This window comes from Bactrocera neohumeralis, chromosome 4, assembly GCF_024586455.1.
Source record: "Bactrocera neohumeralis isolate Rockhampton chromosome 4, APGP_CSIRO_Bneo_wtdbg2-racon-allhic-juicebox.fasta_v2, whole genome shotgun sequence".
Lineage (NCBI taxonomy): Eukaryota > Metazoa > Arthropoda > Insecta > Diptera > Tephritidae > Bactrocera > Bactrocera neohumeralis.
The window spans coordinates 44,998,504-45,022,270 of record NC_065921.1 but is presented as its reverse complement, the minus strand read 5'-3'; the positions used below and the strand labels follow the sequence as shown (position 1 = coordinate 45,022,270).

At 36.6% G+C, this 23,767-nt stretch overlaps 2 protein-coding genes across 2 annotated transcripts in view; both read right to left on the bottom strand.

The window, feature by feature from the left end:
- The window catches only part of LOC126754571 (craniofacial development protein 2-like), a 484,843-nt gene that overhangs the window by 155,384 nt on the left and 305,692 nt on the right, over positions 1-23,767 (bottom strand). The gene's annotated exons all lie outside the window — the stretch shown is intronic.
- Positions 4,257-6,136, bottom strand: LOC126754561 (uncharacterized). The gene is made up of 3 exons (XM_050466649.1): positions 5,786-6,136; positions 5,620-5,709; positions 4,257-5,535 (listed from the first exon to the last, which is right to left on the bottom strand). Exons 2-3 carry the CDS (start codon positions 5,690-5,692, stop codon positions 4,412-4,414), a joined length of 1,197 nt encoding a protein of 398 aa, XP_050322606.1. The 5' UTR covers positions 5,693-5,709; positions 5,786-6,136; the 3' UTR covers positions 4,257-4,411.

Genomic DNA, 23,767 nt, shown 5'->3' with positions numbered 1-23,767 from the left:
GTGCAAAATTAATTTTAAATATAGAAAAAATGTTATTAAAATATTGCAAATTTTAAATTTTAAACGCGAATATCTCTTAAACTATAAGCTTCCTGCGGCTATAACCATCCTTGATCAGGAAAGTCTCCTCTATACGACCATATTCTTTTTATCCTTGAAATCCTGGGACGGTATACTAAATTCTTCCCAAAAGAATGCCGACCGATATTAGCGCGACCTCTTGGTGGCATCGTAAAAAATTTCAATCTGTAATTGATCACTTTGTGTGAAACACACATAACGTTTTCACTGAATAATTTTTGCTTTGAATAGCCGGAATAAAGAAAGCAAATGACAAATTTGACGATTCAAATAATTGAAAAACAAAACAAAAAAATTTAAAACAAAATTTTGTATGAAAAAAGTTAATTTTTTGGAATTTTCCAATTTTCCGACTTGTCCTCAAGAAAAGCGGTTTTTTTTATTTCTAAACCTTCCCCGATCTACAGCGAACAACCTCTGAAAATTTCATCAAGATTGGTTTAGCCGTTCTAGAGCATTAGCGTTACTAACAAACAAACATTCATTCGTTTATATGGGGAAGAAGAAAAGGGCTGGTGTTAGGGGTTTTCCGGTAATTATTCGAATTTTTCTCGCCGTAAAAACCATCTTTGAACCTCAACGAACACTTAAAAAAAAGAACATACATATGTATGTATGTATGTATGTATATATGTATATAAAAATGAATCACAAAATGTATTGCTAAGCGCATAACTCAACAACGGTTGGATCAATTTGGCCAGGCCGTGAAGAGTCGATTCGGCGTAGTTCACAGCAACTCGAACTGACAAATGGAACGACTTGGCGCATTTTAAATTGAAAGCGGAAAAAATACATCTTGTGGAAGAACTGAAGCCGCTCGACCATCTCAAGCGACATCGCTTCGCTCTATGAGCTCTTGAAAAGTTCCAAAAGGATCCACAATATTCTCGACAGCGATGATACTCATTTCAGGCTTAATAGGTATGTATGTATGTTTGTAACCAAGCAAAATTGCCAAATTTCACCATGTCATCACGCCATTAGACATTTTTCTGTGAGGATATGTAAATTCTAAAGTGTATGCGGACTATCCCGCTTCGATTCGGGCCTTGGAGCAAAACATCACGCGTGTTATTCTCCAGTTACCACTCGAAATGCTCGAACGACGAGTCATCAAAAATTGGACTCAACGGATGGACCATCTGAGACATAGCCGCAGCCAACATTTGAAAGAGACAATATGTAAAAAAATAAATGCCAAAGGATGTACTTTCGAATGATAATTAAATTTGAAGATTTTGAAAGTTAGGTCTGACTAAAAATCATATGGATTTAATACCATCTATATATCAGCCTACGAACTTTTCATCCCACCTCTTAAGTTACTTTATTGAAACCAGTATAAAAGAATTGCATTACATTTCAGTAGGTAACTATCGTAATATGTATCTCGCTTTGTATAAATGTGTTCGAGTTCCGCTGGCATGGCGTTAGAAAGATAAAATATCGCACTAAACAAAGCGTGTCAGACAGTTTCGTGATTACTGAATGAGTACATTTGTCCAAACTATAGATAGCTGTTTCTATTAATAATAAGATTAAAGTAACTTTTTAAACGAGAAATGGAAGACCTTGAAACAGAACAATTTTTTGCAGTGGATGAAGTATCTCCATTTCACATCACCTTAAGTACCTCGATAAAAGTGCAACAAATTTGTTTTTCAATTGAAAGCAAAAGTATGTGATATTATTTGAATGACACTCACAAATCAACAAAGCGCTTTGAGCCTAACACAAATCTGTTGACGACTTACGTCCTTAAAGATTTTTAGCTTAGCATATTGGATATTTCCCCAACGATTGCTGCATGATATACTTTCTTCTTCTTCTTTACTGGCGTAGACACCGCTTACCCTATTATTGCCGAGATAACAACAGCACGCGAATCGTTTCCTCTTTTTGCAACGTGGCGCCAATTGGGGATTCCAAGCGGATCCAGGTCCTTCTCCACTTGGTCTTTCCAACGGAGTGGAGATCTTCCTCTTCTTCTTCTTCCATTCGGCCAACATGACCTAGCCAGCGTAGCCGCTGTCTTTTAATTAGTTGAACTATGAACTGTGTCAACGTCGTCGTATATCTCATACAGCTTATCGTTCATTGAATGCGATATTCACCGTGGCCAACGCGCAAAGGACCATAAATCTTTCGCAGAACCGAAAACTCGCAACGTCGAATCATCAGTTGTTGTTATCGACGGGAATAATGAGGGACTTGTAGAGTTTTGTTTTTGTTCGTCGAGGAAGGATTTTACTTCTCAATTGCCGACTTAGTCCGAAGTAGCATCTGTTGGCAAGAGATATTCTGCGTTGAATTTCGATGTTGTTGTTTATGCTGGTTCCAATATAGACGAAATTATCTACAACTTCGAAGTTATGATTTTCAACAGTGACGTGGGAGCCTAGCCGCGGAGGATGGAGTCATGTGTAGAAGTTCACGCAAGAGAGGAAACTTCTCTGATTGCTATTCACTTGGGAGTGGCCAGAAACGATTCTTTCACACAAGGCTCAAGCAGCTCACGACTTCCGGTCTTTGACCAAGTATCCTCTGATAGCCAGAAAACTTCCGTTTGAAGGCGAGCTAAAGTGAGAAGACGAAACATCCTCTCCACAGGGTTGTACGCTGGGTTTGAGACCCGCCACGTAAAAAACACCACCAAGGAAAAGAATGATAAACTTTGCTAATGGCAATTAAAAGATCTCCGGCCTTCTACTCTAGGTCAAAACGATCTTGCAGTCACACGGAGCGCGTGATTGCCCAGCGCCTGCTAAGCGCATGCGAGGTCCACTGATTCGGTGCTAGAATTCAAGATGCCAATAGAGATTCAACTTGATCCCATTGGAATGTGAGTAACCCATTCTAGCTAACTTATTGGTTTTGCAGTTGCCACCACTTTTGCTACGACCAGGCACCCAAACGAATCAGAAGACGAAATAGCTTGTTGAAATGTCTAGTGAGGACAGACTCTTTGACTAACTTCGATTGCGCAATTAGCGAACTCATCACTAGTATTGCCGCTCTACTGTTCGAGCGAATGCTCACCTCCTTGAAAGGGACTGCACCTCGCAGCAGTAGGTATACCATAACCTTAATAGCAGCCTCTTCTACCTGAAAACCACTAAAGTGGTCCAGTTGCAAAAAAATAAGATTGACGAGAAGCTCCCTACAGAAAACTCCCTCTCAACTTCATAAACTCGCCTTAAACTAAACTTTTAAATGTTTGTGACGATAAATATCTATTTTATCAATTTTTGGTTTCACTTTCATTATAGTAGTGTTTCTTTAACACAACAATAACAACTCTCAACAGTTGTTTATAATGGGTGTTCAAAGAGTGATGTTCTCTATTTTTTAAAGAAAAAACACAGAAACTTTAAATTTAATGGAGAATGTTTATTATCGTTCGAAGGAAAATTCTTTTGCATTTATTTTAAATATCATCTCTTTCGCCGCGGCTACTTCTCATATAATCCATCCTTTGGGCCCAATTTTCGATGACTCGTTCGAGCATTTAGACTTGTAACTGGCAAATGACGCGCATGCTTTCAATAATTCCATTGAGTGATGCGATGATGCGAAATGATGCCACCTTATTGAAACCAAATGTCGACTCTCCTCTCTCTCCGTGTACACTTTCAGCTATATTTTTTCATCGCGAGCTCTATTTGGTCAAATTTTATCCTAAAATGAATGCAGGGCGAAAAGTACGGCCGATTATTGTGGCCATAAGTTGAGCGAAGCTCGCGAAACGCATTCTTTACAGAAAGTGAATTTTCGTAATAAAGTTGAACGATTTGTAAACATTGTTCAGGAGCAAGTTTTTCCATGATAAAATGCCAAACAATACTGAGCAAAAGTAATATGACAGCTTGACATGACTCACATGTGATCTGTCAAACAAAAGTTATTGAAAAGAGTGCCTCTACTTGGATCCCCCTTATGAGTGTGTAATTGCCATTTTGCTGCTTGGCATTTAACTTTACACACGAAAATAGTGTTTACCATATAGGCAATTTCTTGAGCACAACACAATTTTTTAAAAGCTTATGTCAATACCGCAATGGTTTTCAATAAAATTATACTAAATCGTAATTTAACCAAAAAATGTCAAATTGAACCTCTCGAAACTATCCAATAAGAGCACACAGTGGTTTATAAACAAACAAACACTAAACTCGAGTTTATGTCTCAACGTAAAGATGTTGAAAACCTTGACACCAATTAATTCAATTTTATTGAGCTGACACGCTACGCAAGGAACATATACACCACATAAAACTAATGCACAACTTAAAGATCACTTCATCATCATCAACACCATCCCTTATCATTAGTAATCACCATCGCTTAGCGACTCAGTCTTAACTTGCACCCCGGTGGGCGAATGTTGGGCATGCCAGTATTCAAAGCTTTGAGCCAGATCCTCCACATCGTCATCGCCACATTCAATACCAACTTCTGGTTCCGTTGGCCTATTGCTAATGCCGCCACTCTCAGCAGCAACTGCATCAACATCACGAGCACCACCGCCACCACTATCTTCACCCGCATCCGCATCGTCCATCCACTTGCGCTTCAACATTGGCTTATCGCGTTTATAACGCTTCATATTGCAGAATTTCACATAGATTTTGCCACGTTTCTCGGTGCGATAGTATTCCAACTTTTCGCTGGGGAAGAGCTGCAATATCTGTTGCTCCAAATTATGACTAACACGCAATGACAAATGATATTCATTCATATCGAAGAAATTCACTATCAACTGTATGAGCAGCGTACGGTGGACATTCATAAAATGCTGATGCTGCTGGTAGTATTCTAGCAGTGAGAGACCCTTAAAACCCGACGAGTTCAGTATGTGCAATAGTGGACCGTTATCAACTTCTTCATCTTCCGTGTCGTTGATGAATTGGAATTGTGGCGCTAAGCGTGTGCCACCACCACCACCAATAGTTGTTGTTGCAGTTGGCGTTGCTGTTGTGGTATTCGCATTCGTTGCAGGCTCCGACATAATGCCGTCCTCCAGCATGCTCGGTTGACGTGTCAGCTGTGGCATCTCACGCAACACATCCTTAACGGGCGCCAGCGGCGGCGGTGTCTTACTCTGTGTCGGCATTTTAAATAACACCTCTGACGTATTGGTCGCTACGTTGACGCAACGCACCGCCGCAGTATTCGTAGCACGTGTTTGCACACTTTTATGAACCGTTATCACCTCGCTTGCTGTTGCTGTTGATGTTGGTGGCGGCATAGTATGTGCCAACGTGTGGCACGGGGTGTAGTGTTGGTAGTGATTTGGTGCGCTGGCAGACAGCAATGGCTGATTTTGATCACGACGCCAACGCTCGAAGTAATATTCAAAACGTATGCGTGTGCCTAGCTTGTAGGAATGTAATAGTTCGCCGATGTGGTGGCATTTCATCATTTTCAGTTCGTCGATGCCGATGTTTTCGTCTGTTGGAGAGGGTGGGGGAGGGAGGTGAATGAAAAAGGTTAAAATTATTTTATTTTTAGAGTTTGCCTGTTTAACGGCAATACCTTGAAATCGTGATAATAATTCGGGTAAGCCCCAGCTGTTTAGTAAAGCCTTCAGTGCAGCTGAGTCCAACATCTTCACTTTTTTGGAAGCTAAAATGATTAATAGAAATTTTTTATGAAAATCATCTTAGGGCATTTTGTTATGAATATGTGTGTATAGGCTTACCAATATTTCTGTCACTTTTATATAATCAATTTATGTACATACATATGTATGTATGTATGAATGTTTATATGTACTCCAGAGCTCATCAAAACCATTTTTCGAACGAATTCATCAGTACCAAAAGTTACGATATATGTACATACATACACATACTCATATTCACTTTTTTTACCCACTTTCGGCTAAAAATCAATTATTTGTTATTATTATTATTATTATCTTTTTGGGCACTGAAAAAAATCTCAAACAATTATTTTATAGTTAATGTACTATACATCCAGCCAGAGCGAAAGCGTGCATTCAACTAAACCAGAAGTAAAATGCTACATCCAAACCGCACAACGGTACATACTTATGTACATACATATGTACGTGTGAATGCATGCAAATACAACTATACACAACAATTCATCTTTTCAATGAATGCCCACTCACCAAAAACTTCAAGCTGTCTTCTTCTATTCAATGTACATAGCTTCTAGTTACACAATGGTGCTGAGTATTCTATAGCGCTCTCTTTCGCACACAGACGCATTGAATATGCATTAAATTATTCGAGAAGTAGGAGAAGAAGACGAAAATTTATTCATTATACATTTTGTTTTTGCTCGATTTTTCACTCAACGTTACGTATATTCATAATATTCCTAAGCAACAGTACAGTTATGTCTGTTTGTGACTCTACAAATTTACTGTATGTACTATACTTGTATATACATATGTACATATGAAAACAGCTGGTATGTACATACTTATGTATTGAGGCAATCCAAACATTTTACTAAAGTCATAAGTATAATTTTAATCAATTTTATTCAAAAATTCAAAAATGTACTCAGGGCATCTTGATGTATTCGCATTCATGTACATATGTATGTATGTACATATTCTGGTATGTACGTGTGTGATTTGTACATTTTATGTAGCTGGAATACATATGTTTAGGGCTTTGTTAGCGCTGGTATGAGTATCTAAACGAATTCGTATGTAAAGATATACATATGTATGCATGTAGATATGTAGAATTAATGTTCATGCGTTCTGTTCGTTCGTTCGTATACACGATGTATTTACTCACTTGCATCGTCACTCAGTACAGTGGGCTGCAGTCTAGCTAAAGGTGTTTATGAAAGAGTTAGTGTATATGTAGTATACCTAAGCAATTTATAATTGAATAAAACAAAAATAATATAAACTTTAGTTTTTTTTTACTAATAAAAAAAATAAGAAGAGCAAGACTGAAAAATAAAAAAAACGAGAAAAAATATTAAATATTGGGTAGTCGAAAAAGTCTTTTTGTATTTCTAATCAAACTTCAACTTAATTTTTTATATTTATACTTATAAATACTTGTAAATAAACAAATATGTACCATTTTGGTCGACCACTTTTTGCCATTTTTTCCGCTAGAGGCATTTTTCCATCAGTGTAAAACTTTTATCAAAGTAAATCGAAATTTCAAAATGTCTTCATTATTTTCACTCCTTTTTGAAAAGCTGCAATTTTTTTTAAACTTCACCGAATTTTATTTTTTTGGATAAATGAAGCTTAAATTCTCACCTTTCCAACACAATATGGACAATGTGATTGGTATCACTAGAGATATACGACTGCAACGACAACTATTGACAAAATACGAAAAGACTTTTTCGACTACCCAATATGTAGATTAAAAAAAGAAAAGAAGAATTATAAAAAAAATTAAGAGGCATACCTGGTGTAAAATTTAATAAATAAAGTAAATTTGTTTTTATATTTCGATTAGTTTATCTTAAAAAATACAGTACTATATATTTTAAATAAATAAAAGATGGAGCCATGTGCAGAAGTTCACGCAAGTGAAAACAGTTCACTTGGAAATGGCCAGAAACAATTATTTACGTATGGCTCAAACAGCTCCATCCGGTCTTAGACCAAGTATCCTGTGAGCAGTTAGCCTCCTCAACATCGCTTATAGGGTTCTATCGAACGTCAAATATTAAAGGCCATCGTAGACAAACTGATTGGACCTTATCAGAGTGGCTTCAGGCGTGGAAAATCAACGACTGATCATATATTTAGCATGAACCAAATCTTGGAAAGGCATCGAAACACATGAAAAGGACCTGCCTTTATTGCCTTTATGCCGCTATGTCTGAATTTGGTATCCTCGAAAAATTAATACGACTGTTAAAACTGACGTTGAACGATACCAAAAGCTCCGTCAGGATCGGGAGCCGTGCGATACCAAGCGAAGTTTCAGACAAGGCTACCTATTGTGCGACTTCTTCAATCTAATCCTGGGGAAAATAATTCGAGCTGCAAAACTAAACAGAGAAGGTACAATCTTTTACAAGAGTGTACTGCTCTTGGCGTACGCCGATGATATTGACATCATTGGCCATAACAACCGCGTCGGTAGTTCTGCTTTCTCCAAATTGGTGTGGTAGTGAACGAGGGCCAGACAAAATCACGTCACGTCACCACGTCACTGTTGACAGTCATAACTTAGAAGTCGTAGATAATTTCGTCTATCTTGGAGCCAGCACTAACATAAACAACAACGTCAGTCTCGAAATCTAACGCAAAATAATTATTTCCAACATGGGCTACTTCGGACTAAGTAGGCAATTGAGAAATAAAACTCTCTCTCGGATGCAGAGAATGAGAAAGACTTCCCCTCCGTTGGAAAGATATGGTGGTGAAGGCCGTAGCCGTGGAGTCTCCAATTGGCGCCAAAAAGTGAAAAGGAAGAACGACTGGTGCGCTATTGTAAACTCGGCTATAAACGCGTAAGCGGTGTTTACGCCAATAAAGAAGACGAAATATTTTAAATCATAGCTAATAGATTTTTTAAGGATTATTGGAAGATAAATATTCCGATTACTACCAAATTTTTTCTGCATGGTTTTTGTAGGTCTCCATGCAATGACCTATTAGTTTTTTTATTTTTAGCAAGCAAAACTAAATTTTTTTTAAATGCGGCCCTTAAGCTGAGTAGTTCATTGTCCCGACAATATCTTTTAGCATCCGCCGTCGTCGTTCGCGTTGTTGAAGCGAATTCTTTACAGGTAAAATCATTCATCTTAGACCAGAGCAGGTAATAAGCACTAGGGGCCAAGTCCGGTTTAAGGCTGATATATACATAAAAACTTCCCAATGAAGCACACAGAGCTTCTGAAAAGCAACTCTCTGGAACACATTTCCTCTTCTAATGACCATGACTGGCCGCTTCTGTGCAATTACTTTCTTTAAATGACCAACTGTGGGCACCGGTCTGAATTAAGGTTTTGGCTGTGACGAAGCAGCATTTTTTGCGACAATTAACCACATAAATTGAAGAGATAAAAATATTTTTTTTTCATTTCTGATTAATATTTTTGTCATTGAAAAAAAAATATTTCCATTTTAAAAGTAATTTATTTGAACTCTGCACACGTTTGAACAAAAAATAGTAAGACTTTTTTATTTGCAAAAATCCATTCGTCGAAATTTTTTTTTCTAGGACTGTCAGTAACATTTGTGTCATATGTCATATCAAAATAATCATTAGTAATTGGTACATACATATATGCTTGTATTTCTGAAGTAAATAAAGTGCATTCAGCGACTTTTTAGATGAGTGAAATTATTCAAGAAAGAAGTTCCAATAAATTTTGTGTCCAATTTCTTGTACCGAAACGTTGAGAATGTTGGAAAAGGCCCTCGGTGATAATTGTTTGTCGCGAGCAAGTGTGTTTGATTGGAACAAATTATTCAAAGAGGGTCGACGCGTTGACAACGAACTACGTCCAGACGTAGCGCGTATATAAAAAATTGGTGCTTGGGAATCGACGAATAAGAGACAGAGATCTTACTGTCATCGTTAGAATATCGAACCATTTTGAAAGATCGGTTGGGCCAAAGAAAAGTAAAAGCACGATTGGTTCTACAATCACTATGTTTTGTCTACCGTTGCTTTAACGTCTATAAAATAATGCTTTCCGACCACCAGGATGTCATGAAACGAATTATCACTGGCGATGAGCCTTACATCTATGCTAAAAAAGCCGAAAACAGACGATCCATCGGCAAACTAACGTGGAAAAGATAAGGCGAAACCGAAAAACACCTCAATGGTTTCATCGATTATAATCGATAATTATCGAGGTGTAGAGTACTACAAATTCTACCGGCCAAACTTTCAGCTGGGAATACTATTTGGGTATTAGGGGTCTTTTACGCGAAGTCGTTTGTAAAAAGAGGCCAGATATATGGGCCGATAACTCTTGATTTTTGCACCACGATAATGCGTCGCATACTCCATTGATTCGTCATGCGTTTTTCGCCAAACTTTCAACCAATACCGTGCCGCAACCCCCGTATTGGCCTGATTTAGCTCCGTGTGACTTCTGGCTATTCAGCAAACTCAAACGACTGCTCTCGGGAAACCTTTTTGAGTCAATTGAAGACATTAAACGCGAATAGGACACTTAGATTTTGAAAAATAAGTTAAGAATTTTAAAATTATTAACAAAGTCTTAATATTTTTTGCTCTTAGTAGTATGACATACATAAGTACTTTTGTTTAGCAACTAACGTATAAACGCCACACTGTCAGGTACATACCTGTCGAACGAGCCGCATTTCGTATGCTAACGAATGAATGCGCAAAGTAATCACGGAAAATGAGATGAATACTGAGCACACAATGCTAAGGGTTTGTTATGCATCACATACATGAAATATGTAAATATGCATGTACATATGTATGTATGTATGAATAGGTAGCAAGAAAATAAACACAGCCGCAGAAAATTATAGGAATATTTTCCATATTAAATACAAAATAAATTACAGATTTGAATTTGAAAAACGAATGTTGTGATGGCTAAAATAATACGTATGTATATGCATATGTACATACATAGACTATGTGTCAAACATATTCATTAGAATTTATTGCTAAAAATCCCATTATATAATATCTACATACAGGGCTAAGCAAGATTTATCCGTTATTTAAAGAGTTTCGAGGGTTTTGGCGGCCGAAAAAATACCCATTTTTCACCAATTTTTTTTTATATCATGAGCATATCAAAGAGCAACATTTGTATAATATTTTGTAAATTTTCCTTAAAATTTTTTTGGCTCTGAAAAAATCAGTTGTAATCGATAAAAAAAAACCTTCGATCAATCACGAGGTCATTCTATCAAGTTTCTGAGAAATCGTGATCACCGACTTTGAAAACGATGCGCCGAGAAAACCACGATCACACATTATTGCAGTAGTCGACCGGTTTAGCCTGCCGGACTTTCATATCGAATGTCTTGAAACTCTGAAAATATTCCAGACATATCATACCATTAAAAAAAATAAAACGCTTTTTGAAATCTCATAATCCCACGTAGGTGAGAGTGTATGTGTTTTTTCAGTCGCTCGTATGTCGAAACGTCTCACCCTATCCGGTTACAGCTAAGTTACAAACGCCTTGGAAAGTAAAATGTCGCCGAATCTTATCAGCTAATGGTCTTATTGTTGTAGTTACTGAGCTAAAAACTGATTATCTTCATAAAACTCATCACTGTATTCGCTAACGGAAAAATTCCCTTGAAAACTTCAATAGCCGGTGCAAGAAATAAATAAATATTACGTTAATAGATAAATATTGTTAGTTGTTTATTCTGATAGCCTGGCAAAATGTTTTACAGAAAGCATTTCGACTTATACTGATTCTGCTTTAACTTATTTATAGGCATTCCTAATCAGGGAGAGATATAGTTGGTTTTCTCAAGAAAAATTTTTTCAGCATGAAGCTCATTTTTGGTTGAATGTCACATTTGGAATCATCTACAAAGTCATGATTAATGGCTTTTCAAGCTTGAATTGGAGGATGTTGGTATTGTCGACCTTTGGTTCCAACATTACGACGCTACATGCGATGCAATGAAGGAGACTTTTCGTTAGCTCATTACCACGAGTCGTGGGCTTCCAATAACTTGCGATTTAATATCGCTGTACTATTTTTATGGAGTTAAGTGAAGTCGGTTGTCTACGCATAATAAGCCTGAGACGATTGAACACTTGAAAAATAAAATTCCCAAATTGCTGCAAAAATTCGCCGAAAATTGCATCTCTCGACTGGAATTTATTCGAGTTAGCGGCGGCGATCACTTGCCGGAAATAATTTAAAAACAACTCGTATGACGCAAGTTTTCAATGAAGTCACGACATTTTTAACGATTCTTTAGCCGTGATTCCATTGGAAATAGAAAATTTCTAGCAAACCTTTTCTTTTCTCAAAGTTTTCGCGTCGTAAGCAAACAGCTGCCAAACATATTGGCATATGGAGATCAAAATATCGATTAGGTTTGGGCGCGCATATGGATAAGTCCCGATAAAATTTTATGTAATTGGTAATGATATATAGCTAAACAAATGAGGAGAAGAGAGATATGGCGAATTGGTCAAAACCGAAGACTTCTATAACAGATTTTAAGAAACTTATTGATTCAGTTTGCCAATAGCACTTTTCAAAAATTAAGTGAAAATTCATATTTAATATATATCAGAAACTAAGTTGTATAAGATTTCTATTTGACCAAAAGTTATTGTAAGACCATGTTATTAGTAAGACCATGAAAAGGCCAACGGAAACCTCTGAAAGACGAATATTTTTATTTTATGTTCAGAGCAAAAATATCGCTACTCTAATTGATATAACATATACATAAATGTTCTGAAGTGATAGACCTAACAATTTGTGCAGTTATAAACTCTAAACAGGCAGTGACCAGCCTTAAGCATATACCTTTATAAATTTTAGTCGAATGAATTCATACAAGCTAGGGGACTTCTGTTCCATGAAGCGGTACATCAAGAGAGTTAATTATTTGAAGTTATGAACTCATACTTAGACCACTATGTACCGTACTTTGAAGAGCCAGATAAAAGCTCCGGTAGTGGAATATCGGCTATCTATCTATCTTGTATCTTGTAGATCCTTATAAATATTCTCAAATATATCTTTAACAGGATATATAAAGTTTAGTACGATATAATATATATATGTATATCAAGTAATTAAGGGATAAGTTCGGGTCCACCGAGCGACTCTTGCAACCTAAAAGTTGCCTAAAGTTTACTAGAAAAACGAAAATCCTTATATGGAGTATATCGGCGTTCGGGTAGTATCGACCAGATTTTGTCTGTTCTTCCCAATACCACAAACTATTAACATGCCACATACTAATACAAAGTTTTCGCTCGATTTTATCTATTTTAAGCACACTAATACACTGTTATGAGAAAAACACTCTCTCTCAATTTCATTGAGGTCACTCACATATTGACCGATATATGCGGTATAAAGTAACCCCGAAAGTTCAAAAAACCCGGTATTAGGTTAATGGGGGCTCAGAGAAGTATTAACCCGATTCAACCCATTTTTGACATATAGACATACCATTACAAGAGAAGGATTACCGCTTAATTTCAATTATATGTATATCTCACACATTGACTAATATCTTCAATCAAAAGACAACTATATGTACTAAATATGTGGCTTGATCAGTTTTGATTGAGTTTGGACAGTTTTTGGTCATAATATGGCGTACTCTAAGGACATTAGTCGTACAAAGTTTTATTTCATCATATTAACTGCTTCTTTATTTCTGGACTGGAAAGTGAAAATTCTCCTATATGGAAAGTAGGTGTGGCTGTACTTCGATTTCGCCCATTTTTACACTGCCACTGTTAAGAATGTAAGAAGAACGCCGCGGACTAAATTTAGTTAGTCGGTTGCTCTGGTCCCGAGATATGTGATTTCACTTAAAAGTGGGCGGTGTCACGCCCACCGTTTGATTATTACTCCAGCTCCCATTAAGAAAGCTCCCATCGGGTGTAAAATGTTAACTATCTGGCAAATTTAGCTATTAATTTATCACATTTGTAGAATAGCGTTTCGTGGGCGTGGTAGTATTTCTAATCAAATTTCGATCGCGGAATAGTTGCGAATGTTGGAAAAGGTTTATGATGATTCAGTTTTATCAAAAACACAAGCCTACGAGTGGTTCAAAGCCTTAAAAGATGATCGAGAGATTGTTGAAGACATGCCTCGTTCTGGACCTTCGACCTGTTAAGGGTTAGAGGGATGGCAAGAGAGCTCGCCTTCTTTCAGGAGTTCGATCAGTATATACGCGAACCAGTCCCGCAGCTTTTGAGATACCGATTTGAAAATGTGTGCACGTCCTTTTCCCCCAAAAACGCTCTTTATTTATCATAACAGCCGATATTGGACCGCTATAGAATTAGCTGTCGAACAAACTGAATGATCAAAATCGAGTTCTATGGAAACTTCCTTATTTGTGAAGCGTATGCTAGCTTCTGTGCAACCAATGCTAACGTTCCTGTTTTCCTTTTGATTAGAATGATCAACTGGATCAGCAATGCTAGATACATTTCCATCAAAAGAAATCACCACGCACGCCAAACAACCAAAAAGCTGCTCTTAATCATCTCACTAAGTTAGCGACTATCGAAAACAAAACAAAGCGTGAAAAAAATGTCAGAATGTCATCACTTGTTCAGAGTTGTTGCCAACGCTACTTTCTTGTTTGCTTTCCTTGGGGACAAATTTCATAACAATGAGTGCAATTAATTGCATTATTCAACACATGCCCCCACGCCCCTGGAACGAATTAAGTGAATGATGCTGCTAACAAAACACGAAAAAAAACGAAACGAAAACGGGAGTAAAGCGAAAAATCAGCACACGAAGTACACACCTCACGAAAAGCTGAGATTTTTCCGCACTTGCTGTAGTTGTTGTTGCATGATTTTTTCAAAGTTTTTGGGTCGAGCAAGCAAAATGCCAAATCATATTGTAGGTACCCAGAAATGAAATGACGAAAAACTGCAAAAGCACCGAAGTCCAAATGCAGAGCGTGTGCAGGAATTGAGCGCCGCTGCCAAAGAATCGATCCGTCTGCAAAGTAAGCAGCACACACTTTGTCTGCTGAAATGTGCAAACTTTGGCACAAATATATTTAGAAAATTGTATGAAAATGTGGATGTACAAGGCGGCAGCGCTACAGAGCCGCAGCTAGTCGCTGATTACTCATGCCGCCTTCCTAGCATGCGCACAACGATTGCCCAAACACGAAGCTACAAAGCGACCCACAGCGACACAAACGGCAGCGCCGAGCTGACGAGCGCACGAAGCGCAACGAACAAGCGAACCAGCGACCCAACGACCCAACGGCCTACCGACACACCGACCCAAAGCCCCACTTCGAGGCCGAGCGCAGCCACACACACACATATGCATGCATGCGATATCGCCACACTTCACATCACAGCATAACACGCTGCGCTGCACCACTTTCAAACGGCGCGCCGCCTGCACCCGACTCCACCCGACCACGGCCGTATATTAAGCGAATTGCCGCTGCCGCTCCACTCAAGTTGGGGGTTAAGCGCTACTGCTGCGGCTGCTCCACTGTTGACGCAGCTGCTTCCCCAATTTGGTTTTTTGCTGTGCTTGCCATTATTGTTGTTGTTGCTTCAGTTTGCTACTTTGCTGCTTGAGTGCTTGACTAGGTTGCTGGTTGTTGGTCGCTTGTTGTTGCTGGGGGCGCACGAGCTGCGGCAGCCCAGCTCCAACCACGGCCGTACCAAGTGTACACCTACCCACCTACCTCCTCGGCCCCGCACCGCTCACATGCAAACCGTTTTGGACAGCAAGCGAGAAAAGCTGTCGCCGCTGCTGGTTGTCGTCGTCGTTGTATGGCAACATTTTTGCAGTCAATGGGTAGCACACATTAGCAGAAGTAAATTCATTGACGACAGACGCGTACATTTTGTGTTGCGGACTCGGCGCATCGGCATCGAGCCAGCTGTCATCAGAGCTCAAGCAATCAGCAACGGCCAGCCGCCGTACAAATAACTTACTAACAATTTAAATGGCATTTCAAATATCATACATCCACTTTCCAACTTAACAACGCCGCATTGTTTGCCTGTGCGGTTGTGTGAGTGCGATTGCCACTCTATGTGTGAGTGTGTGTATGAGCGCGTTCTGTGCAATGAATTAAATCACTTATAAAACGAGACACTTTTGAAATAATAAAAAATGATAAGTAAGAAATTGAACAATGCATGCATGTGTGTTTGTGCGTACACATGTACACATATCAGTATACAGCACACACACACACCCTTATATACTTATGCATAGTTCTTAATTGTCTAACTCGAGTAGTTTTCAAGTGCTTGCCAAGTGATGTAGTGGAAAAACAATTTATGAATTTCTGTAGTTAAATTGAAAATTAATGAAATGAATTCTACACACATGCACATACCATGTAGTATGTGTGTATTTACTGTATATAAATACATAAAGTATTTGACGCAGCGTAAGAACATTAATTTGACGCCGTATACACACACATATTCACCATTAAGTGTAGAGAAAAGTGGAGGAATGCAAAAAGGAACTCATGGAATCTCTGCGGAAAATTATTATGTACCGTTACACTAACATTTTGCCGCAAAAAAGCAGTATAATGTTGGCCATAAGCATAATGTGGTAAGTAAATGATAAGTTGAAAATATACATACATACATACATATGTATACGAGTATAAATCTAAAAATTTTAATTTTTCAAATAAGTAAAACACAAAACATGGCTAAAATTTCAAATAAAATAAATACATATATAATGTAAGAAAAAACATAATAATTTAAAGATAACGCATTTTGTGGTCGCTACAAATTCTAAAAAGGTCTATATTTAACATTACATAGTTATATAAGACGAGTTGTATGTGTATGTACATACATATGTATATGTACATATATGTATATTTGACAGAAAATCTACAAAAAGCCCCCAGTTCAGCGTAAAAATCAATTTCGTTTAAATGTATTACGACACTTTAATATTCTTTAGAGGAAACAATAAATTACATATGTATATAAAAAATGTAAAAACTATATTTAAACATTTATTATAATTAAAAAAGAATTAAAAAATGTTAGATAAATAAAAAATAATTCAAAAAAATTTTAAAATTAAAAAAAAAAATAGTTTACCTCTTTTTTCAACACAGAAAAAATTAATCAATTTAAAAATTGAAAAAAAACTAACGATTTGCGAAAAACACGCCCACGCTCTACATTTTTATACTTACTACATATGTATGTACCTCGAACAGTTATATAATCTAATGCTCTGGCTGCATCCGCGATTTTTTCAACCAAGTTAAGGAGTCTCTGTAGCCTCGGTAGCTGTATAAAGCGAGCAAAAAACGGAATATTCTATTAAAATTCAAATCCGTGCAAAAAAAAATAAATTTCCTAATTAAAACTAATTTATCAGGTTATGGGCGTGGCACCGATGATTGAAAGCTTAATTTTGAAAATTTTAGTAACCACTTAACCACTTTGGAGAATTAATATTTTTATTTATTCATTGTGTGTCAGAGTGAAAAAAGGTGTAAGTCTTAGTTACCACTTTGGGAATTATTTTTTCTATTTATACATCTTGTATTAGGGTGCGTCAAAAAGACGCAAATATTTTGCTTCGCTTCATACATCAAAAAATAGGTTCTTAGACACCTATACGAAAATCTCTCCAAGTATGAGTGACAAATTGTAACAGGATGACTCTCCACTCTTCTATTTTTTTCTTATTATCAGGGTTTGCGAGATATTCATCGTCAAACAACAAGGCATTTCATATATACTTATGTATGTACATATATACTATATTTTTTTATTATAAGTGACCATTGGTCTCCAACGTTTCAAATTTCGTGTCACATTTATTAAACCCTGTTCAGGGTATAAAAAAGTTAAAAAAAAAATTACAAATAAATTCAGTTAATAAATATATATGTATATTGTTTGCGGGCTTTTGTGTTCACGTATCACATTTCATGGAAATCAAAGAAGTGGTATTCTACAATCAAGCAATCAACTTTCTTTGAATCTGGAATAACATCAAGCTTTAATTGTAATGCATCAAATTTTTCAAATCTCAAAACTAGCTAAATGTTAAGGATATTGAAAGTTAGAGTGGTTTTCTATTGACCTCATTTTTTTCTATGGAACCAATATACTGTTTTTCAGCCTTATTTTTCATTAGGAAAATGCTCTAAATAGATCTAGCCGATTCCGACAAATGATCAATCGAATATAAGAATGTATCTATGTATTAATTTTTTTCAAAATCAATGCCTCGAAACAGGTTTCACATTCGTAGTCTCTTAGGCAAAGTTGTTCGAAATGATTCGTACAACATTTCTCGCATAGGCAATTTAATAGAAAAATTAATCGACCTGCTCTAATAAATCTAATACACGTTAAGTACGATTTAATACTCAAAAATTTCAACTATCTATTCCAACTGATTTTAGGGTCTTATTTGAGAGCAACACTCTAAAAATAAATAAATATTATATCTATTTTAATAAAAACATATTTAAATATTGCATAAGCTTGCAAATTTAGTCATAAGTACATAGATGTGTCATGTAACTCAGATAACCGATTTATTATGAAAAGCATTTACTATATTAATTTAGACAACGAATTGCGTTATCTATAATAAGGCACTTAAAGTCACTCATAACTTTGTTCATAGGTAATGAAATCTGATGTATATGTATTAGCTAAATTAGGGTGGTCCCTAAAGTTACGAAATTGCTAAACTACAAATTTAAAGTTAACCATGATGAAATATAGGCATAATAGGTTACAAGGGCAAAGAACTTTGCTACAGTTTTTATTTGCATATAATTATTATAAAAGGTGATCCCTTTCGAAGTTCCCTACTTTTTTAAAGAAAAACAAGTAAGGAAGGGCTAAGTTCGGGTGTCACCGAACATTTTATACTCTCGCATGGTAAAGTGATAATCGAGATTTCATTATTCGTCATTTAAATATTTTTCAAATACCGTATTTTTGTAAAGTTTTATTCCGCTATCATCATTGGTTCCTAATGTTTATACTCGTATTATACAGAGAAGGCATCAGATGGAATTCAAAATAGCTTTATATTAGAAGAAGGCGTGGTTGTGAACCGATTTCACCCATATTTCGTACATGTCATCAGGGTGTTAAGAAAACATTATATACCGAATTTCATTGAAATCGGTCTAGTAGTTCCTGAGATATGGTTCTTGGTCCATAAGTGGGCGCCGCCACGCCCATTTTCAATTTTTAAAAAAAGCCTGGATGCAGCTTCCTTCTGCCACTTCTTCCGTAAAATTTAGTGTTTCTGACGTTTTTTATGAGTCGGTTAACGCACTTTTAGTGATTTGCAACATAACCTTTGTATGGGAGGTGGGCGTGGTTATTATCCGATTTCTTCCATTTTTGAACTGTATATGGAAATGCCTTAAAAAAACGGCTCTGTAGAGTTTGGTTGACATAGCTATAGTAGCTTCCGAGATATGTACAAAAAACTTAGTAGGGGGCGGGGCCACGCCCAAAATAATTACGTCCGAATATGCCCCTCCCTAATGCGATCCTTTGTGCCAAATTTCACTTTAATATCTTTATTTATGGCTTAGTTATGACACTTTATAGGTTTTCGGTTTCCGCCATTTTGTGGGCGTGGCAGTGGGTCGATTTGGCCCATCTTCGAACTTAACCTTCTTATGGAGCCAAGGAATACGTGTACCAAGTTTCATCATGATATCTCAATTTTTACTCAAGTTACAGCTTGCACAGACATCCGGATTTCGACTCTACTCGTCGCCCTGATCACTTTGGTATATATAACCCTATATCTGACTCTTTTAGTTTTAGGACTTACAAACAACCGTTATGTGAACAAAACTATAATACTCTCGTTAGCAACATTGTTGCGAGAGTATAAATACAGAAACTTTAAATTTAATGCGGAATGTTTATCATCATTCGAAAGAATATTTTTTAGCATTATCTCTTTCAAATGTTGGCCACGGCAACGTCTCAGGTTGTCCATCCGTTGAGTCCAATTTTCTAGTAACCGGCGAATGATACCCGTAATGTTTTGCCTGAATCGAGGTCTAACGGTCTGATATCACACGATCTTGGTGGTCAATCAACCTGCCCAAAACGTGAAATTATCTGTTTACAGAAGTGTTCTCTCAATAAATCCCTTGATTGATGCGATGTGTGGGAAATGGGGCCGTCTTGTTGAAACCAAATCTCGTTGCGGTCACGAGCTTCAATGTCATTCATCAAATAGTCGGTTATCATGGCGCGATAACTGTCGATGATTTCACAGGCCTACAAACCACCCCAAACCGTTTTTTTTTTTCTGGATGAATTGGCAGATCTTGAATCTCTTGACGTTGCTCTTCGTCCCAAATGAAGCAATTTTCTTTGTGAACAAAATTTGGCTCGAATACGTCTGATTTTCTTGGAACTTTTCAAGAGCCCATAGAGTGGACTGATGTCGCTTGGGATGGTAGACTGCTTCATTTTTTACAAAAGCTGTATTTTGTACGCTTTCAATTTAAGATGTCGACGTAAAATGCACCAAGTTGATCCATACGTCAGACCGAGTTGCTACGAACGACGCAGAATCGACTCTCTACGGTATTCGCTATATTTTCATCACTGCGAGACTATTGAGTAAAGTACCTTTAATTGGATAACCCGTTATAAAACATTTTTCATCAGTCATAATTCAATGAGCAAGCACTGTATGTACATACTTATATATATTTATATATATCTATGTATATTCATTAGAAATGTTTGCATATGATTATATAAGTATGTTTGGTATATAGACAACAAAATCAATAAAACACCATATTCTACCTTAGCCCTACTAGTCCAGTCATTTAAGCTTAAATTAGGGTATACCTACCATATGTAGGTTTTGAGATAACTTTAGGGTGTCAATATACAAGTATTTACAGACATAATATATACATATGTAAATGGGTATATCGAATCCCGAGGTGAACTTACTATAATGACTGGACTATGCACAGTTCAAGGTAGTGCACTCGCGTGTGTAGATATACCATATACTATATACATATGTACATACATACATTCATATATCTACACGAAGTAAATATACAAGCTCACTATAGTTGTAGAGCAAAAATTAACAGCAAATAAGGTGTAGGGCTAGTTTTTGTTCTTGCTGTAAATGTATCTAGCTTTTTCTCATAGTGCTGTATGCTTTGGTGGAGCTCAAGGTTCCATCTAAACTTCAGTATATAAGTACCGTACGTAATCATATGTACATATGTATATATACATATGTATGTCAATAAGCAACGATAGTAGCTTTCAATGCAACGAAGTTAATTGCAAATAAAACACACACATACTCGTACATATAAATAAGTACACGCTTGCAACTGTGTTTGAAATGACTTAATTTGCGACTTAAAGCAACATCGAGCAGCTGTTGTAATTCACGCTGAGAACGTTAGACACTTACGAAACGCAAACGAACTAACGACTAAATAATAAGCGGCTATAAACCGACATACGTACATACATATACATATACTCGTGCATGTGAGTGTACAAAAGCAAAATATTAAGTTAAAAAATAAAAACGAAAGCAAAAGCCAAACACACACACTGTTTACTAAAGTTGCATGCGATAATTTTTTTCCGTATTTCCTGCTATTAGACGGCAAGTTATTGTTGTCTGACTTAGACGAATAATTGCATGGTTGAACGGCAAAAAATAAAAGTGAAATAATAACAAAGCCGATTGCAGTTGAAAAACAAATCTATAAGTATAGTATATGCATTCATGTATATGTACATACATATGTACATACAATATGCCATAGTATACATGTAATATATATTTCTATGTACAATTAAGATGTTAATAATGACTTTCAAATGTTCAAAGCAAAGCAGATATAAATATAACGTTGTATATTATGTATGTTTACTTGTGCAAATGTATAATGTATTTTAAACAAAAAATCTCAAGCCGATAAAATTGCATGAAAATTTCTACAGCAATTAATTGCTTTGCTGCAAGTCGTGTACAATTTTTAAATAATACATTATTAAGTATTATATTCAGATTTACATATGTACATATGTCTGAATATACATATACATACATATTTACATACACATGTCAACAAAAATGTACATACATACATACTTATGTATGAATTAGATATGTCACGTTCATTTGCACTTTGAAATCACGTCTCCACAGTAGACAGTTTGTATTTCAAATTCATGTTGAAATTTAAAAAGTTTATTTCACAAAAAAATTAATATAAAAATTTAAAACATAAAAATTAGAACAAAATTAATTAATTTAAATACTTAAAACAAAGTAATTAAATAATGACTAATTCAACAAAAAATAAAATAAAATAAAAAACAACAATAATTAAAAACTTAAAAATAAAATTACAAAAAGAAGTATTATTTTTTGTTAAAATAAAGCATATCAAAAAATTATTTTATAAACTTGTTGAAAATTATAAATAAAACAAATAAGGAAGAGCCATGTTTGGGTATAAGCGAGAATTAAATACTCTTGCAGCTTGCAAAGATCAAAGACCGGGAAATTCCCTCAGGTGCTGGCAAAACTTTATATTAAATATCGAATTTAGTATCGACCCGATTTCATCTATTTTTGCCAATATCACATACTACAAGTATTATATTATAAATCTGACTCATGGACCCATATTTTCGGTAAAAAAGTCAAGTATAAGTACAGGGGTCCATATATTCGGTATCCAAGGACTTTAACAGTTTTCGTTAGATTTGGACAATTTTTAGCCCTACGGTGGTATATTCTTCAGACATTATTTTAACAAAGTTTTATCTCGTTATATTGATTGCTTCTTGATTTATACACTAGAAGGGAAAGAAACAGATGAATATAAAGTTGTATTGTATGGAAAATAGGCCCATTTTCATACAGCAACAGAGGAATGTCACATACCAAATTTTGTAGAAATTGGTCCGTTGGGTCTCGAAATATGTGTTTTCACTTAAACGTGGGCGGTATTACGCCTATCGTCCAAAATTTGACACCGGCTCCAATAAAGCCTTATAATACCAACTCGATGGTAAAATCTAAAGTCTCTAACTTATTTACTTATTGATTTGTCGCGGTTTTACTTGTTTTTAACAGTATTGTTATATGGGGAATGAGCTGGGTTACCACCCGATTTTCTCACTTTTAACACTGTAGGTAGAAGTTCCAAATTTGCGCTAGGCGAATTTGGTTGTTGTCGCTTGAATGGCTTAAGAGATATGTATGTACATTAAACGAGTCTGATTGTTGATTTTCACTGGTAAGATTTTTTACGTGGCGGGTCCCAAACCCAGCGCACAACCCTGCGGAGGGGATGTTTCGCCTTCTCACATTAGCTCGCCTTCGAACGGATGTTCTTAGGCTACCCAGAGGATACTTGGTCAAAGACCGGAAGTAGTGAGCTGCTTGAGCCATATGTAAAAGAATCGTTTCTGGCCACTCCCAAGTGAATGGCGATCAGAGAACTTTCCTCACTTGCGTGAACTTCTACACATGACTCCATTCTCCAAGACAAGGAAGCACAGAAAATGGGTCTGGCAGTGAACGAAGGCAAAACGAAATATCTCCTGTCATCAAACAAACAGTCGTCGCATTCGCGACTAGACTCTCACGTCACTGTTGACAGTCATAACTTTGAAGTCGTAGATAATTTCGTCTATCTTGGATCCAGCATAAACACCACCAACACTGTCAGCCTAGAAATCCAACGCAGGATAACTCTTGCCAGCAGGTGCTACTTCGGACTGAGTAGGCAATTGAGAAGCAAAGTCCTCTCTCGACGAACAAAAACCAAACTCTATAAGTCGCTCATTATTCCCGTCCTGCTATATAGTGCAGAGGCTTGGGCGATGACAACCGATGAGTCGACGTTACGAGTTTTCGAGAGAAAAATTCTGCGAAAGATTTAGCCACGGCGAATATCGCATTCGATGGAACGATGAGCTGTACGAGATATACGACGACATTGACA